The 20,212-nt window shown below is 37.3% G+C and overlaps 1 protein-coding gene across 3 annotated transcripts; it reads left to right on the top strand.

Moving 5' to 3' along the window:
* Positions 1–985: 985 nt before the first annotated feature.
* slc44a4 (solute carrier family 44 member 4) lies at positions 986–19,288 on the top strand. Of its 3 annotated transcripts, XM_044170633.1 has the most exons (23): positions 1,030–1,308; positions 6,494–6,542; positions 6,687–6,760; positions 9,218–9,296; positions 9,415–9,514; positions 9,616–9,747; positions 9,947–10,007; positions 10,300–10,420; positions 10,546–10,551; positions 11,028–11,111; positions 11,486–11,598; positions 12,112–12,234; positions 13,626–13,725; positions 13,991–14,083; positions 14,255–14,357; positions 14,682–14,941; positions 15,408–15,502; positions 16,046–16,149; positions 16,458–16,531; positions 16,694–16,764; positions 18,008–18,102; positions 18,199–18,283; positions 18,569–19,288. In XM_044170633.1, exons 1-23 carry the CDS (start codon positions 1,269–1,271, stop codon positions 18,685–18,687), a joined length of 2,181 nt encoding a protein of 726 aa, XP_044026568.1. In that variant the 5' UTR covers positions 1,030–1,268; the 3' UTR covers positions 18,688–19,288. The 3 variants fall into 3 exon arrangements, with proteins under 3 accessions (XP_044026569.1, XP_044026568.1, XP_044026570.1); XM_044170634.1 differs by lacking the exon at positions 10,546–10,551 and having other exon boundaries at positions 986–1,308; XM_044170635.1 differs by lacking the exons at positions 1,030–1,308; positions 6,687–6,760 and having other exon boundaries at positions 6,497–6,542.
* The last annotated feature ends 924 nt before the right edge of the window (positions 19,289–20,212 follow it).

The raw sequence follows: 20,212 nt of genomic DNA, 5'->3' as shown, positions 1-20,212 counted from the left end.
GATGTCCAACTCTGCCACTAATTCATAATACAGCTAACTGGGGTTAGTTGGGTTCTAATTATTAACCCAGCAAGATTAACACTGACTCATTGTTAATATTGGAACCATTCATATTTCTTGTCAAAGGAGGAGCTCCTTTCAGGAAGTAAGAAGTAGCCAAGTCTTGAAATCATGAAACACTCTCTGTGCATGGTGTATGTATTAGTTTGCTGTAACTTAATTAAGCACACGTTTAACTAGCAAGATGCACGCAAGAGCAAGATAAACTAAAATAATAATGGTGTTAAAACTAGATTTTAACTCCCCTTGTAAGATACGCCCTCAAGATTATAAAGGAGGTGTCAACCTTAAAGCCCCGATCATTTCACTTTATATTGTGCTTTAAATGATGCATACAGTCTTACCAAAGAAATTTGGAATATTAATGTAAAAACCACCGGTGGTAAGATGTGTTGTTATAAATTAAACTACCGAACAGTTTATACAAGTACAGCTGAAATGATTAGTTGATTAATCAGTTAGTCGATTGACAGAAAATTAATTGGCAACTATTTTGATCTTTTTGGTAGTTTTTCATGTAAAAACATTTCATGGTTCCAGCTTCACAAATGTGAGGAAGTGCAGCTTTTCCTTTTAATAATTTTAATTTATTTTTAATATAACAGTAAAATCCTGCCTTTACATTAATGCATGAGTAATAATAATCTAATGAAATAATATTTAATAGTATAACAGTCACAGGGGACATTCTTCTGCATTGAGTACTTTTACTTTTAATACTTTAAGTACATTTTCCTGATTATACTTACATACTTTTACTTAAGTAACACTTTCAATGCAGGACATTTCCTTTAACAGAGTATTTTTACTGTGTGGTTTTAGTACTTTTACTTAAGTAAAGGATCTGAATACTTCCTCCACCACTGGCAAAAACAGACGATCATGATAGGCTATAACCTGCTGCTCTCTCTTTGTGAGGTGGAAGTACAGGATGAGCCCAGTTGGGGCCGTTTGGAGTGAGTCCTCTTTATAATAAACAATCTTTGATAGAACACGCAGGTGCGCATCCCTCAGCAGGTGCGCTCATGTCGTCACTGCCTAGTAACGAGTGCCAGGAAGAAAAAGATTTCCTAACTTAGTTACCATGGTCGCTCAGTCACGGTGGAGCTCGTTTTAAACGCGATTTTAGCTGTTTGCAAAGTTTTAAGATTACTTTAAGCAAAGGACGTTGTGTTTTAGAAGTTAAGGAGGAAAAGTTGAGTCGGAAAATGGGTAAAAAACAGGAGACAAATCCGGACTCCGAGTATGGTGAGTGGACATCGCCCGTTACCATCTAAATATCTCTAAGCTAGCTAGCTAATTAACGTTAACTAACCAACTACTTTTGACAAATCCTAACGTCATATTTAATTGTCGTCGAGTTCTTCCCAAATCTTGAGTTGCAAGAAAAGTTTGTAATATTGATTTTTATCGAATTGTTTTCCTGATTAACTTGACATGGATAGGTTGGCGTTAAGTTGAAGCTTTAACGCTAGATCATATTAACTTTCATAGGTAATCCCCAGCCTGTTTAAAGTCATAGTGTGTTTACATCAGATTTTTATATTTAAATCCAGCTGGCTACTGTAGTTAACGTTACAGTTGATGAGTAAACTAGTATCATATGGAAAAGCTGAAATCCTTCCCTAAGGTCAAATGTAGGCTTGTCTACTGATGTGTTAGCAGGTAGACCTGCGTGCCAACAATGGGATCAGAAAACATGGTTTAATGTTTTTCAATCAACTTATCAAAGTATGTCGTAATTTATTACACCTGACCTAAAGAAGAGGACTTCTTCAATTCAATTCAATGGGGCTTTATTGTCATGGGAAACAGACGTTAACATTGCCAAAGCAAGTGTGAAATAAAAATGTATACATAAACAGAGGAAATGTGCTATTAAAATAAAAGTAAGATAAGATACTAATAATAATTAAAATTGTAGGCTTGCAGTTAAAAATACAAATAAGTGAAAACTACATAAACATTGCAACATTTTATTATTTAATGAATGTGTGTGTGTGTGTGTGTGTGTGTGTGTGTGTGTGTGTGTCATTCACTGTCCCTCAGGTTGTGGCATGTTGATATATATCGGGCAGCAAGATCTGCCCTGTCTCCTTTTCCTATGAGTATTTTTAATTTTGAGAGGTCATTTAGCTCTTTGAAATCTGAGATTACAGAGTTGAACTTGTTAAAGTAAACGTTCCTTATTTCACTGAATGATGTATATTGTAGGAGGAAGTGCTTCTCTGTCTCAGTGAAGCTAAAACCTGCAAATTTTTGCTTTAAAAAATTACTTATTTGATTAATCAATTATTAAAGTAGTTGCTGATTTAAATTTTCTATCATCAGCTAATCAATTTATTGTTTCAGCGTTTATCGATTTATCCTCCGATCACTTTCTCTATTAATTGTTTGGTCCATAAAATGTAAGAAAATGGTGAAAATTGCCCATCACAAGGTGACATTTTGATATTTTGTCTGACCAACAGTCCAAAAGCCAAAGATATTCAATTTACGATCAGATAAAACCAGCAGGGAATCCTCACTTATTTTTGCTTGAAAATGGCTTCAATGAGAATTTGACTATCACAACAGTTGCAGATTAATTTTCTGTCGATCAACAACTAGTTTCAGCTCTCATGCAGCCCCAGCAGAGTCTCTGACTGGCTGGTGAGAGAACCACAGTATCATGTTGAAACTATCATTTCGTTCTGTGTTTTGCAAACAAACGACAGAAGAGAAAGTTGGAGTATCTAAGATTTAAAAAAAGAGTAACTCTGTGCAGATTGTCGCTGTCGATGACGAAACCTTTCAGACCTGCATGTGACTCTTTGATTTTCAGCCTTCTGTTGTGTGTTCAGCAGATCTCTGTTTCCTGCGTTGCTGTTTACTCTTTGTGGTATTTGATGTTTTGATAGACTCACGAGTCTATTGACAGTCTGGGAGGTTTAGCAAGGTGACAGTAAACAAACCCTCCCTGGAGGTAAAAATCCAATTGGATTTCATGTCTCCTTAAATAAAAAAACACCAGAGAATAAGAGGCGAAGTGATGGAGCTGGCAGTTTACTCACCATGGCATTATTATAACAACTGAACCTCTGTTCTCAAAAAAGCCTTTGTATGTAAATTCATGTTTTCTTAAACTCATCACCATGTTTTCTAATTGGGAATCTGTTTCCTACTAGTTCTCTACTGTTGTACTATCCTTCATGAGGAAGTAGAAATCCTTTTGAATGTTGCCCAATTAAGTTGGGTCATTTTGTTGTACAATATGTCTGTGTCTCTTCTTGTTTGTTTCAAGTTTGTCTGTTAAGAATGTGTAGACACTCAGTGTTGGGAAATAAGTGAGTTGCGATGGGGTTGTTGCTGCAAATCATTGACCAGAAAATGTGTTAAAGCTTTTTGTTGAGGCAACAGGGAAAACGAATTAGTTCAGATTTTTAAAACACAAGCTAGTTAATATAGTTAATGTATAAAGCAAGAGAACCACTGATGGGTTTAATTTTGAAAAGCTGTGTATCTATCATCACACAGAAACACATTATTCCATCTATAAAATGTTTACATTCGGTCGTATTAGTAAGAATTAAAAATATATATCTTATATCAGCCATCTGATGTCAAGTGGATTCACATTTTCTTAACCGGTCTTATTTTGGAACCAGGAACTCGATTTAATTAATGAACAGACGTCTATTGAATGTTAACAGGTTCAACTCTCTCCATTAGAGCCGAAACAATTATCGATTAGTTGATCAACAGAAAATTGATCAGTATTTAGTGAGCGATTAGCCGTTAACAATTAGCTGATTTGTCAAGCAAAAATACCAAACATTTGCTGGTTCCAGCTTCTTAAATGTAATGAATGTATGCTTTTCTCTGTCATATGTGTCAGTAAACTGAACATGTTTGGGTTTTTGACTTTTGGTCTGACAAAACATGCGATTTGAAGATGCCGTCTTGGGCTCTGGAAAATTATAATTGTTCACAATTTTTCACATTTTATTGGCTAAATGATGAATAATTTTTATCGATCGATAATGAAAACAATTGTTAGTTGCACCCCTACTCTCCATGTTCTCTTTGAATATTTATAACGATAAGAAATCCTTTCCGCTGCTGACATGGCTATTGACATGTTTAACCATAAAGCTTTTCACAGAAAAGTTTCAACAATCAAATCCATCACACTTTTCCCTTCTTTTCCCCTGAGATAGTCCTGCGTATACTGCAGGTTAACCTTGTTGTCATCGCTTTTCGCAGTAAAATATAGAGAAGGGTGAGGTTTGTACAATAAAGCACAGAGTCTTTACAATATTTATTTTGATTGTTTATGGCATCCTTTCAGTCAAGTGACCCATTTCTTTGATAAATATCTTCATTTGTTGCCCCAAATTACTCGTCAATGTTTTAAATCATTGTGTTACTCAACTTGGATGAAGTAAAGTAAAATTAGTTTGCTCTTTTGCGACACTCCCCTTCAGCCAAGGTCAAGTGATGACCCTCACACCCATCGTCTTTTTGGATTTTGCAAATCCAGGCTAAAAAAATGTCTTGCAGCTAGCCCGTCTGGGGTGATGTTGCCGTTTGCTCTAAACACACAGCAGTATCCTAGCAGAGCTGAAATCTGACACTCACGCCATTACAAAAGGCAGATGAACAGGTTCCTTTGTTGAGAACTTTTTCTCTCGCTGCCTGAGTCATATTTCACAAATAAAGGTTGAGGAAACAGCCGAAGAGCACAGAGGCATTGTAGTGGAGGCTGTTGTGTGGTCTGTCAAATTCACGTTTCTCTGTGCATGTGCATTGACATTCACACACTTGTTATTTACATATGATCCATATCAGGTATTACTGTATCATAGGAGTTTGTTTAGAGGAGAGCCCTTCTCGTCTAAGATTGTACTGTACCATTGCTACATTTTCTTGCCTCTGTGTAAAAGTTTGTTAAACCTCCGTTCTGTATGTTTATGTTTAGCAGTTGGTGTTTTGTTTACTGGATCTTGGACTTTGCCAGTCTTAGAGCCGTGTAAATAGCTATGAACTTACTGCATCCTGCATCCTACTCAGAAGTCCTGACGTGGCAGTCTGCCAGCAGTGCTGATTCACAGTCTCCATTCACCTCTATTCAAACGATAGCCAGTGGAGATAATCTTGCACTAGCTGCTATGAGAAATGGTTATAGTGAGCTGCCTAGCTAAATGTCCATTCCTGGGGACCAATCAAATCAACACAGCATAGTTAGTTAGTATTTGCATGTATGAAATCTGACAAATAGCCAAAGGAACACCTGCACGTTTTACTTCACGTGCTACTGAAAATCCTTTAGACAGTTCAGACCCTAATCATCGCAACCTTTCACCACTATTTCGTTTGTGTTGGAGCACAAAAATGCACATTCACCTGTTGTTATTTGTGCTATTTTCAACCACCTGCCAAAAGGTGTCTGCATCGTCTTCATCTTATGATCAAATAATCCAAGCAGTCTGGTGTGTTTTTCCTGCCTGACAGGTTAATGGGATGTTTTCAGTTGGGATCTCAAGCCAATTTTCAGATTGTCACTTTTAACCATTCAAATGAAACATCTGTGACTCTCCCTTGTAATGACGAATAAGGAAAAACTCCATAGGCCATACTTGAATTCAAATTTTATTCAAATAACCCTGAGCTGCTTGTCTCAATGCTGTGCCCCTGCTCTGATCCTTTTCTCTTTACTCTCTCCACAGTGATTGCACATGAAGTAACTAATGACTCTTTAGTTAGTATGATATAAACAACACCCACTGGATTTCAGTGTTTGTTCTATCTGGAAGTCTTTCTCTCTGTTCCAGGAAACAACAATAAGACATGTCTTTCATGTAATAAAGTCACCTGTGTTATAGTGTTATAGCACCTGTGAGCAACTAACCCATAAAAATTCCTAAAGATAAAATATAGATTCCTTTTCCCTTGTTTTTCCTCATTCATTTGCACTGTAATTCATTAACTCTAAGAAATGGACACATGAAGACTCTTCATTGCTTAGAAACAACACCATCCTGCTTTTATAGGGACGCAAATATAAATTCTAATGTAGGTAATTAAAACTTTATCCTATTTATAACCCTGAAACTCACTCTCAAAGTGAACAAAATTAGCCGTTCCTCTAAAGAGTCCTTGTTTTTTTATGCACACCACCTTACCCATATTTCCGCATGTACACAAGTACAGTACACACTGATTTAATCAGCAGTGAATTTCCTTGAGGTGGAATTACAGGTTAAGTGCCATTACAAAAGTGAGTGATAAACTAATGTGTCCTTGACAATCTGTCTGAAACCAAACAAGGAAGTTGCTGATTAATGTTTCATGATGACAGTTTACCAGTCAGTAAAGGTCATTGTATGGGTGGGATTAATTTACTTTGCATTAAAAGCTATAGATGACACTAAATGAACTTTTCTTTTCCCAGGGGAACCTGCTCAGTTTGACCCAACATTCAAAGGACCCATAAAAAAAAGGTGAATCCATCTCTTTGGCTATGAAATGTTTGCTGAGTTTCTGTTGACCGATGGAATCACATTCATCACTCCCAAGGCAAATTTCAATGCAAAGTTCAGCCTGCTCATTTCAACCTGTTGCTGTCTTTCTCTTTTCTTCATCAGAGGGTGCACTGATATAATCTGCTGTATCCTGTTTATGGCAGTCATCCTTGGCTACATAGTAGTCGGGATTTTAGGTGAGAGTAACCTGACAAAACCAACAGGCCCCACACTCATTGATATCATAATCAGTCATTGTTTTCCATCATCTCCTCTCTGGGCCCTTCTGGTCCACTGTGTTAACAAAGTAACAAAAAAGTGAAAGAAAAAACATAAAAATGAGTTTCTCTCTCTCTCTCTCTCTCTCTCTCTCTCTGTCTCTGCTGCCTATCTTAAAGGAACAGGGAAATACTGTTATTCACTTTCTTGCTGAGAGTTAGATGAGGAGATTGATACCACTCTCGTATCTATCCGTTTAATATGAAGCTACAGCTAGCATCTGGTTAGCTTAGCACAAAAACTCGGAACAGGGGGAAGCAGCTAGCCTGGTTCTGTCCGAAGGTAACAAAATCCACCTACCAGCACCTCTAAAGCTCACTAATTAACACATTTTATCTTGTTTGTTTAGCTAATACGTACAAAAACTGATGTGTAAAAACAGCAATTTTTGGTTTTACGGGGAGTTATGTGCCCAAACTATTTCTTGGCCCAGGAGCAGTGCTTCCTGGAGTTTCTGCTGGTTTCCTGACAACTTCATGGTGACGACGAGACTCCAGGAAAAAGTACTTTGGGTTTTGTTTACAGATAAATGAGATATGACGTGTTAATCAGTGAACTTTGGAGGTGCCAGTAGTTGGATTTTTGTTGGACAAAGCCAGGCTAGCCATTTCTAGTCTTTATTGCTAAGCTAAACTAATCAGCTGCAGGCTCCAGGTTCATATTTAACGGATGAATTTGAGAGTGGTATTAACCTTCTTCTCTAATTCTCTGCAAAAAAGCAAATAAGCGTGTTCTCCAAAATGTCAAACTGTTCTTTTAACAGTTTACGTTACTCTCCACTGCTTCATTGCATAACACCACAGTGAAAGGCAGATTACCTCACCGGAGTCCTCACAAGGATGACCTCTATAAATCTTGCATTAACCAAAGTCTATACATAAAGATGATCAAAATAACACTAGCAGAGGGGTTTTCAGTGGCTTGTTATGTATTGTAGATCCTAATTAGCAAAGTAACAAAGCTGTCACAACTGCCAGAGTTTCAAAATTAGGTTGCTCCATTAAAACCTCAGGCAAAGACTGTCTGTGTGTTTCTTTGACCATACACAGTGGCTTGCTTCATCCCTCCATTAGGTGCTTGTGAGAGTCACTACTCCAAATCCCTCGATTTAATTCTGTTTGTATATTATACTATTTCTTTAAACCTTGCAATCATGCAATGCAGTTAATGGTGGACAATTTTACAATTCTTGTTCGGTGGGAAAAAAAGCACTCCACAGTTGGGCCAGAGGTTACACAATATTTTAGCTGTTTATCAGTGAAGTTTACATATCTTAAGATTTTTTCTCTCCTTCCTTTCTCTGAATTCATCTCTTGCAATTCTTAATCCATATACTTTGATTCATCATCAAAAAAAAATGTGACTTGTTGTCACTCAATAATGATGTTGAGTATCATTATTATTGTGTTAAAGTACAAACAGCTGTTGTGAACATCCAGTCAGCGGCTCTTTATTGCCTTGTCATCAAACTCATTCCAACGCTCTGGGTCCTCTCTCTTATCAGAGAGTCAACAGAGCGCCTGATAGGTAATGCAGTCACCTCATGTGTGTCAGCGGCTGAGTGTGTCCCAAATAATCAGCTATTTCCTCCACTGGAGGCAGTTCAGTTTGGTTACCTAAGGTGGATTTGTTGTAGTGGTTAAGTGGAGAAATCTTCTGGCCAGTGTTGATACATAAAGGGCTGGAATTATTCCATAGTAACAAAATATTCTACTTCTAAATACAATGCATATGAGAAACAGTGGTAATAATCAAAAGTCAAGGAATTTACCGCCTCTAGCCTGTGTGTGTACAATCCGTTAGTAGCACAACATTTTACATTACATTACAATCATGTTGACAGCAACTAAAAATAAGTGTATTCAAACCAAACTCCATAGAAACAAGAGAGAGGTGCCTCCTGTCAGATAGACTGTTATGCCCTCTTGTGGCTGGACTGAAATAACCCACTAATTGCTGGTATTGCACCAAATTCTGACATTTTAGCAATATTGCCACTTTAAATGTTTGTTTCATAGTTAATAACATAGTTTATTTTGACAGAAATGGTAATTTGTGACCCAATCTGAATATTAGACTGTAGATTTTTGGTTAACATTTTGATAAAGTGATAAAAATGATTACAAATATTTGCAGTGGTAACATAGCTAAAATTTCCTAATCAGTTCACCGAACCTGATGGGCCTATCTCCTGCCTCAATCAATGAATTGGTGGAGTATCTTTTTCACATCCCTCCCAAACAAAGTAAAAAAAGTATAGTTTGTAAGTGCCAAACACAAAATGGACATAATAGAGGGTGACTAACTTGCCATTATCTTTTACATCATTGGCTTTTCTTCTTATCTCTAATTTTAACGTGTGTTTGTTTTTTCAGCTTGGCTTTATGGAGATCCTAGACATGTTCTTTATGCAAGAAACTCAACTGGATGGTTCTGTGGCCTTGGACCAAATGAGTAATTTAATCTCTCTCTTGCCTTTTCATATTATTTTTACATGTACTAGTTATGATAAACATGCATTAGACTGATGTAAAATCAAAGCAACTCTTTCTTTCTGTCTTCCCTCTCTCAGAGGCCGACCCCATGTGTTCTACTTTGACATTCTCAAATGTGCCACATCCGTGAATATTATGGCAACTGCTCTTAATGGTTTACAGTGTCCAACCACACAGGTAGAGAAGGCTGCTTGATTTAGTTGTTTCTAATGATACTGGACCATTTACTGTACTCTCCCGGTGTCACAGAAATAATCGTCTATTTTTACTACCTATAGGTGTGCGTGGAAAACTGTCCCACTCAGTTCTGGGCTGTGGAAATAAAGTCATACTTTCCAAACGTAAAGCCAGCAAACGTTTTCAATCAAAGCCTCTGTGTGCCATCCATAAACCTGACAAACACTAAGCTGGTACGTCCCATTTTGTTACCATGTGTAAACTTTGTGCATCTCCCTGTAAGTTCCCAAATGCGACATTTGTTTTGATTTGTCTTGGTAGAGGAAACATATTGGTACCAGATGGTCTGCATTTTAATCAGCAGAAGTAATCTGACACTTTGATCCATTCACATGTAACAATTTTTTTTAACCATATGATTCCCCCCCACAGAGTGTTAAAGAAATTGTGGACAAGGAGCTGTGTCCTTTCTTCTACATGCCCACGACCTCTGGTGAGTGGAACCGCTCCTATACTCCATATTGTATTCATTCATCATTTATTATTTTTGGTCTGACGATACATTCATTTGCACAGTAGTAAAGGCTGATGAGTTTCATGCAGCTGCTCGTTTAATATCAGTGTGGGTTTAACTGCTACTGTACAGGAACTACACTGCTACTTTTTGTTTATTTCCATGTATATTCAATAGATGATGGCTTGTGATGCAAAGTAGAGATCTCGTAATAAATTATAATTGAATCCATTTCAAGCTGATTTGATGTGATTGTTTTCTCTGCTGTTAGTGCTGGGGAGATGTTTGCCCGATATCGCAGCACTGGGGAGGATCCCGTCAGAGTTTGCCAATATTCCAGGCTTACCGTCCTCAGTCAATGACACAGTCAGCATAATCAAGAATGGCACTGGGTAAGATACAGTGGATTCCTGACCTCATCATATGTAGATTAAAAACAAAATCACAGATAACTGCACATATGAAGACACACAGAAACACTTTAATAACCCTGTTTCTTTCTCCTCCTCATCACCAGCACAAGGTTGGTGGCCTCGTGAGTTCTTGTATTGACCCGTAGTGTAGCAGCTGGTTGTAGTTACTCTTGTTGCTTATGTATAACTCAGTTTTATACACAGCGGCCTTAGATGCTGTGTGAAACGCTGTCTTGGGACTTGCAGAGTTAGAGCATACATGTGTAGTTTTAAAAACCCTGTTTTCTCTCTCTCTCTCTCTCTCTCTATGCTCAGTGCTTGGGGTTATATCTGTCTTTTTAAACCTGTCTTGCTTTACTTGTGTCTCATCAGATGTGTAGTTTACATTACTTTTAGTAACTTCCACCAGGCTTTATAGCTTAAAACATATTGAAGCGATTATCTTTGTTTGTTTTATAAACACATTTGTTAGTTTACCCTTGCTTCTTCACTGTATTTGTTTTACCCAACCCTTTGCTTTTCACTTTTACTGTTTGAAAGGAGAACTGTCACCAACACAGCTTGTCCTTGCTTTTGTCTTCATTAGGGACATTGTGAATGGCTTCAATGCCAGAGAGATCGGCGTCCGAATCTTTGAGGATTTTGCGTCGTCATGGCCGTGGATCCTCGTGTGAGTTGCCTTGCAGAACTACATGCACACACACACACTTCCCCCTATTGGCAGACATACAGATAGCAATTACTCTTAAGATTGAATTGGTAATAGAATCCCACCTCAGTTGTTTGAGGTCAGATTTTAATGTGCGATGCAGAGCTGAACTCTTGGTTATATCAAATAAACATGGATTAGTTATTCAGAATTGTTAGGGCATCTGTATGACAACATATTTCTAGACCACAGGTTACTATACTCAATTATTTTACAGTACTTGAACACTTCATATGTCTCGTCTTACGATTTAATATTAATAGTTCATTTTTATCCTTTTTTGTTTTCTTAACAACTGTTTCATCCCCCTCCTGCCCACCTCTCTCTCCTCTCAGTGGCCTGCTAATAGCCATGGTGGTCAGTATGCTGTTCCTATTGCTGTTGAGATTCACTGCTCCAGTCATGGTGTGGGTGCTCATCATTGGAGTTCTGGGCGCTGGGGCATATGGTAAACTCTCACCTGGAGTAGTTTTTAAGCGAAACAGTGTTTTCCATATGTAGAATTTTTATGGGTGGCTCACCCAAACAGGTTTGCAACCCCTGAAATAGATTTATTTTTAAATATTAATATGTGTACTATTTCTTTCATTCCTTTCTGTTTGGAAATTCAGTTGCACATGTGGAACAGAAAGGCTGCAGGTGTAATTATATAGACTGGAAGAAGTTAGGTCTACGAATGCAATGCTGTTTTGCAGCCGATTCTCACACCCACCACAAATTAATTCTGTACCTGAGCTGTGGGAAAACAGGAACAGAATTAAGCAGATTCAGATCTATTTCCTCTTGAAGAAAGTGTTGCTGGTCCTGTGTTTAACTTTGCTTATTAACAGGTGGAGCTCAAAAGTTATAGGTTTATGTATTGGTTCTGAACACAAATAAAGTCAACAAGTGCAGTTTATCTGCTATGACAAGGTTATATGTTCCTAGTGGCCTCTGAGTAGTTGGAGTGTTTCTCTTGCAGGTATATGGCACTGCTACTGGGAGTATGACAACTACAAGAAGGCCTCTGCTACCATCACTGACATTGGTTTCACTACCAACTTCAAAGTTTACCTGCAAGTCCAAGAGACCTGGCTGGCCTTCTGTGAGTCTGATTAAAATGCATTCAGTCTTATTTGACTTGACCATGCGCTATTTCACCCTCGTCAAATATTTCTCACAGTGCGGGGATACATTTTTATCTTTTTAGTTAAACTTTGCCCGTTGGCTTATTAGCATGTTGCAGTGATAGTTGTGTGCACATCAAAATCCTGATTAGTTTAGATTAAGTCAGACTGGAAGTAACCCATTGCATAATTGCCAAATTACAGCCATGTGTTAATAGATCCATATCCAAAAACAAATGCAATAAAACCATTGTTGGTGTACACACAAGTCGCATGTCATGTTTACAACACCACTTGATTCATGACTGATTTAAAATGATTCTGATAAGAGATAATAATGATGATAATAATAATAATAATAATAATAATAATAATAATAAAACTTTATTTATAGAGCACTTATCAAAACAAAGTACAAAGTGCTTCACAACAAGAGAAATAAAATACCACAGTGAATGACGAAATATTAAGAAATAAAATACATAAAATACACAAAGCAATAAAATAAACAGCCAGTTCAGGTAAAATCAGGAAATGCTTTCAGATAAAAACGTGTTTTGAGACGAGACTTAAACAAAGACACTGACTCAGACAACCTAATTTCTTCAGGCAAGTTGTTCCAGAGCCTCGGGGCCCTGATAGCAAAAGCTCTGTCCCCATTAGTTTTCAACCTGGACTCAGGAACAGACAGGAGACCTCTGCCCGAAGATCTCAAACTACGTGAAGGTTCATAAGAGATTACAAGGTCTAAAATATAATCTGGACATGAAGAGCCTTTAAAGTAATAAATAAGATCTTAAAATCAATCCTAAAACAAACAGGGAGCCAATGTAAAGAGGCTGAAACAGGTGTTATGTGGGCGTACTTCTTGGTCCTGGTTAACAGCCTAGCAGCTGTGAGGACCCAGATATAAGGGTTATGGCTCACTGCAGCTGTTTATGTAGCTCATATTGGATATTTTTCTTTTTGAGTTCACGTTTTTATGTTATGCTTAGGTAGCAGATATTGTTTTTTCCTTCTTTTAAAAAAATGATTATTAAACTTTTTCAGTGCACAAATTATATAACAAAAACACACAGAGAGGAGAGAGAAAAAGAAAGTAAATAAATGAAAATAAATAATTAAATGAAATAGAATAAAGATGCTGTATCTAGAAGATTCCCACAGTAAAGCCTAATAACGGAGTATAGTAGTTATTGGTGTATGGAGTAGTGTGTGTTTGTTGGTTGACATGGGAAGAGTACATTTGCGAGTGTGTAATTATCCTGGTGTGTGTGTGTGCTGAGGTGTGTTTGAGTATGGTGTGTCATAGTTATGTATGGTGTAGGGGGATGCAATGTCTTTTCACACTTTTCTCCTCCCCCCTCAGTGATAATCATATCTGTAGCGGAGGCGATCATTCTCCTGACCATCATCTTCCTGCGGACCAGAATCCTCATAGCCATCGCCCTCATCCAGGAGTCCAGCAAGTGAGTCATGATGTCAAACAGTAAAACACTGTTCACATGGTTTACTCACTTTTAATTACACCTAACACTAGCCTAAATGTTCTTAATGATAAAGACATTCTTAATCTTAAAGGGAACTTATTTAAAGATTTATTAGAATTCTGCATTATTTTAAGAACTAACACTATTAATAAATGATCATTTTGAGGGCATTTTTCTGAAACTAAATTTTTGTCTAATCGGTGTGCATAACCTGATGATGTGTGTGTGTGTTCATATTCCACAGGGCAATAAGTCACATGATGTCCTCTCTGCTGTACCCACTGGTCACCTTTGTCCTCCTGCTGGTGTGTGTTGCTTACTGGGGTGCCACTGCTTTGTATCCTTTTTAATTGTATTTATGCATGTGTGTATATGTTTGTATGCAGGTACAGACTATTGTTAAAATGTTTCTGAGGCGACTCTGTCACTCATTGTGTTCTAATTTTTTACCCTACAATCACTTCTACAGTCCAGACTATCGGTTCTTCTCTTAAACTGATGTATGTAGATATTTGGCCACTTCAGGAAGCCCAATCTACAAAGTGGTGGCTCTCAACTCCACTATGAGCGACTGTAAGAGCGTCAATGGCTCTGTGGACTGTGACCCTCAGGTGAGTGGGCAGACACGTGAACCTAGTGTGGATAAAAATTGTGACCTATAGTGAAACCTTCTCATATTTTTCCCTTTGGTTGAATTAGTCGGTAGAAGGAATTTGGCTGTCAGCTGTCAAATCACCAGGACACAACTGTAATTTAGTGATGTAAAAATATTTCTCCTGTAAAACTGAATTAGCCATCTAGAAAAGGTAAATATAACATGTCCAATGACCAAAGACAATAGCTGATATAATAAGTGGGATAAAAAGTCCTACTGTTGATGCTCCTCTTGCTCACCATTCATCCACTCATTCATTCTTCCCGTCTCCTCCTCTTAGAACTTCACCTCATCAGATTACCCAGGCTGCCCCTCAGCCAGCTGCATCTTCATCAAATACAACGACGAGGGTCTTTTCCTGAGGAACCTCTTCAACCTGCAGATCTACAACGTGGTGGCTTTTCTCTGGTGTGTCAACTTCGTCATCGCCTTGGGGCAGTGTACACTGGCGGGGGCCTTTGCCTCCTACTACTGGGCCTTCACCAAACCAGACGATATCCCCATGTTCCCACTGTTTGCTAGCTTTATACGCTCACTCAGGTAGGTTAATGAGCTGCTATCACATTGGCTAAATTCCTGCAACAATAAATGTGTCCATCCCTGTCAAAAGTGTCCGAAATGCTGCAGTCCCTTTTCCCATTTCTGTTGTCCAGTACTTGTAGTGACATGATTACATTATGTCCCACAGAGGGTTATGCAGAAAGGGAACTTTTTTTTTTTTTAAAACCAAAAAGTTAGAGTAGCTTGTATAAACTGTAGATCATAGGATAAACTAGCTGACTGCAGTTCCCTCTCTGGCTCCTAGAGGGCGCATTAGACCTACACATAACAGTTTGGGGAAGCAGACCTCAGCTGCTAAACAATACACACCTTACAAGCCATTTTACCAGCCACATTGACATTTTTTATTTGACTTGTAAAATGATGCAAGCTTTGGGATTCACGTGCTACTGTTTAAATAGTTTTAGATACACAAATAACCAGTGAGACATTTTTTACATTTCAGGTACCATGTGGGCTCCTTGGCATTTGGTGCTTTGATCCTGACCCTGGTGCAGCTAGTGAGGATCATTCTGGAGTACATTGACCACAAAACAAGAGGTAAGGCTGACGAACCCTCATTTTGCTGTCTGAGTTACCATAAAGGATAAAAGGTATTTATCAAAGGTGTAATATATGAATCCCAGGGCATATTTCAGTGATTAATGCATTTGAAGCCACTTGTCGTCCCTGTCCAAAGAAAATCATCTGTCTCAAAATTTGGTTTATTTTGATAAACCGGATGGTGAAGTGTTGTTTTATGGGTTGAAAAAATTCTCCTACATAAGTAAACCTTTAAAAACCCATGGGACTACTTGAAAAATGCATTGTCACAAAGCAGAGCTGTTTTTCTTAGCTAATAAAAAGTTGACATTTTGGAGATGTGTGTTTTTTTTTCACAGGACAGTAAAGATGTCTGCCTCTGCAGGCTTGAGACTGAATCCAGCCTCAACTTTTCTCTCTCATTTCTCTTTACTTTTCCTCCAGTTGTATTTTCCAAATGTCTGTGGGTAAATGGATACTAAAGAAAAGAGAGTGTTGAAAATTTAATAGTGTCAAATAAATTATAGGTTACATATAGTTGTCTTGGCTTTTTGTCCTCAGCGGCGCAGAATCCAGTTGCACGTTTCATATTGTGTTGCATGAAGTGCTGCTTCTGGTGCCTGGAGAAGTTCATCAAGTTCCTCAACAGGAACGCGTACATCATGGTGAGCTCAGCATATTATTGTACAGGTGTCAGTTTATTATTGTTATTATGTTATTATAGTTGTAGCAATAATTAACATTTGTGTAGCTCTCATCTTAAATCATACAGTCTATCAAAAGGAAAAAAACATGCTTTGCTATAAATTACTTTTTTTACTGACTCCTGACTGACTACTGAGCATCACACTTCATTTTTCAATCATTACACAGTTTATACAATATCACCATCCCTTAACTGATTTTTAATATAATATATGGTATATTTTATATTTTATTTTCCTAAAACTAGTTGATTTTGTTTTCGTGACAGATTGCCATTTATGGGAAAAACTTCTGCGTCTCAGCCAAAAATGCTTTCATGCTGCTCATGAGAAATGTAATCAGGTTTGTGCTGAAGTCATGTTCCCTCTTCTAAAGGAGTTTTAGTCTGTGTTTTCAATGCTGGCTGTTGTCTGACCTATCCATAACAGGAATATATTTGTATGTGTTTTGAGAGACTCAGTGAATAGTGTCATGTTTCTCTGACTCTGACTGTTTCCCCCTCAGGGTCGTGGTGCTCGATAAAGTGACAGACCTGCTGTTGTTCTTTGGAAAGCTCCTGGTGGTCGGAGGAGTCGGTAAGGATGACGCTATGCATTAGCAAAAAGCAAGAACAATGTGTCAAAGCAGCGTTTAAGATTTCAGGACTGGTTAACGCTACATTTGCTGTAAATACATATGGTGGGTTTAACTGATACCAATGTTTCATTTTGATTTTCAGTATCTTTAAACCTGCAATAACAGATTTTTGGCTACCTGGGTGCAGTGTTGACGAGCTGTAAACACAACATTGACATATCACCTTTTTATAAAGTTGTTCTGTCAAACTTGTTAGCAAACAGTTGCTTACTTACACATCTGATAGATACACTGAGCAGGTAGTGTACAGTGGGTTTATCAGATATTTTTTTTGCTGGAAACAGCTGCTCCTGAAACATGATTGATGAGAGCGGTGAAGAGACAGAATAAAAACAACTAAACAAACAAACAATGAGCTAGAAGACACTAAAACGCTCTGTAGAGCTGAGGAGAACTACAGTCGGGTGATAACTCCCTGTGAGTTCATCACTATGAGCTCTCACGTTATACGTGATCCATCCATTATGTCGTTTGATCCACTGATAATCCATCATTACTATAAAAAAAAAAATCGATCAGTGCAACTTTACATTTGAATTTGATATGGACTGCAAATATTCACACGTTATTATCTAGTAGGGATTTACACAATTATGGTACAGTGAAACAGACTTGTGAAAAATCCTTAGCGTATCAGCCAATATTGTAGCTCAAGATTTAATTAAGTAAATTCTATAAATGTTATACATTTTTATTTTCTTAATGTGAGAGCCAGTGTTTAAAAATACTCTTCCCTTTCCAACAGCTGCTTTCGTTAAAGAGTCAAATCTGTGTTTTTTTCTGGTGTAAATGTTTTTGTAACAGTTTCAGCATTAATTAGCGTATGGCTGACAGAGCATCCATACTGGATGGATCAGGTTAAATAAAATCAAAGTCTGTGGTAACATTCCCTCCTCACATTTAGAGAAAATTTAGTCTTTCAGGTAGTTTTTAGCCAACACTGCATTCTCTCTCTTCTAAATATACTTTGATATTAATTATATTAATTGATTATGTACCATACTAAGTTCGTAACCCTCAATTCATCATGTTTTAAATGTTGCAATAGAGAGAACGAGAAGAAATGAGGGGGGGGGGGGACAGCTAAATAAAAAATAAATAAAGCTGTGTTCTTAAGAGTGAAGCCCATTAAGCATTTACATTAATGCATCAGGAGACACTAAAATCTCGATCTGTTTCCAGGCGTTTTGTCCTTCTTTTTCTTCTCTGGACGAATATTGCTGCCAGGCAACACCTTCCGCTCTGAGACCCTCAACTACTACTGGATGCCAATTATTGTAAGTTACAAATTGTCCCTCTCTGTTTTTGATAGTAGTCATTCAGATACATCAGACTAGTTGAAGTTTATTCTAAATCTTATCTTTTTTTTGTAGACGGTGGTGTTTGGTAGCTACCTCATAGCTCATGGATTCTTCAGTGTGTACAACATGTGTGTCGACACACTCTTCCTCTGCTTCTGTGAGTAGATGTTTTATTGACACAGGAATACTGAGTAAAACAATAACTACACCTGTTTGCATGGACACTGTCAACACGGAAAATCTGTATTTTTGTGGGGAAAGATTTTTTGGAACATGCAAACATACTCTATATTTTTTAAGTTAACATTTGAACAGTTTCAAGCTAAGAAGCTAAAAAACTTAACATGGATAATTTTTAATTGAATAATACTACAAGACACACAGAAACAAGCACACATGGTCTGTTTCATCAAGTCACTCAATTTGGGTTTCACTCTCACAGTGGAGGACTTGGAGCGTAATGATGGATCTCTACAGAAGCCGTACTTTATGTCCAAAAACCTCATGAAGATCCTCAACAAATCCAACAAAGCACCAAAAAAGGAAAGAGGGAAGGAGTGAAGACCTTTTTACCTCCTGAGTTCCTGAAACAGGATCTCTATTTGCATCTATTTTTAACACTCCATCTTTTCCAAATAAGTTTACTAAAGCTAATTTGCCAATTTTGCACTTTAATTATTTTATTTTATTGTGTATGTGCATATGTAGTATTAATGATGGTACACATGAAAGGACTGAGCGTGTGAATGTGAAATTGTAAGTTGCAGGGTATCCTACATGACATTTCTTAATTTGTAAAAAGAATTTTTGGCTCATAATGACAAAGTCCCAAATATAGTTTTATTTTATTTTAAACAATGTTTCTGTTCATATGGCTCAACATTAACACTGCACAACATTTCTGCTCCGGACATTTTAGACTTGTGCGTCACTTAATCCAGTTAAATGGCTTTTAATGTCAGTAAGTTTTAGGCTTTTTCTATTTTTGCTGAAAATCTTAGGAGGACTTCCTAAGATGTCATTTCTACAAATGGAACAAAAAATTTACACATTTTTTAGATATTTGGAAAAAAAAATAAAAATTTATAAATACAAACTTTTATGACTGCAATGTTACTGATTATATTGAAAATAATATAATAAAGCTGTAAATGTGACTATACATGACCCAGCATGTGCCAATCTTCTCTGGTCAACTACTGTGTTTGGATGCCATCAACCTACATATAGTCTCCAGTACATTTGATAATTTTTGCACTGTACATCTGAGCTGAATATCATTTACAATCAGAAACAATAAGTCAACTTTAATTTTGCTGCTTGTCCTGAGAATTTTTATTTTTTGTATTTACAGCCCACAAATTCATTCACTACTGCAAAAAAACATTTTCAGTACAGCACGGATGATTGATTCTTAACAGCCTGACTGATTTCTTTTGCCGTCTGGGATGTCATGATGTGAACTCATCACATGTTCAAGCACAATCGCTCACTGAGTTACATGCTATTACAAAGGAATACACTGCTGTTAGTGATTGTACATGTTAACTTGTGGAGCTATTTGAGGGGATTAACATTTGATTAAAAGTTATTTTCAAGAATTGTGACATTTAGGATTTGAGGCATGCCCTAGCCCTCTGGTTTGTCCTCAGTGGCAGACTAAAAATTCCTTTTTTAAATATTTTTTTAACCAATACAGCTATCAGCCTGATATACCCACTAGGCAACTATTAGTTTTATTATAGATTAGTTCTCAGTTTGAAAAAAAAAAAAATAAATCAATGAAATCTCAGAAAATGTCCAACCCAGGAGCTCAAGTTAGCAGTTCAAGCAGAGACAGTTCAGAAACGAAGACTATAATTATTTTCCAAATGACGTCAAAGCCAAATCAAGGCTCTTTTAAGCATTTTTTGCTTCACAGTTGTAACACATTAAGATGAACGTATGTTACTTTAGTTTTACGTTGCTCAACTGTTTCAGACAGTTTGTACAGTAAAAGGGAGATCTTTAACGTGCACTGTGTCAGTTACAAGAAAGCAAATTAGCTGAATCACACACACACCATAAACAGGGAAGGACAAACTTC

This window comes from Siniperca chuatsi, linkage group LG17, assembly GCF_020085105.1.
Source record: "Siniperca chuatsi isolate FFG_IHB_CAS linkage group LG17, ASM2008510v1, whole genome shotgun sequence".
NCBI lineage: Eukaryota > Metazoa > Chordata > Actinopteri > Centrarchiformes > Sinipercidae > Siniperca > Siniperca chuatsi.
This window is presented reverse-complemented; position numbering and strand designations above follow the sequence as displayed.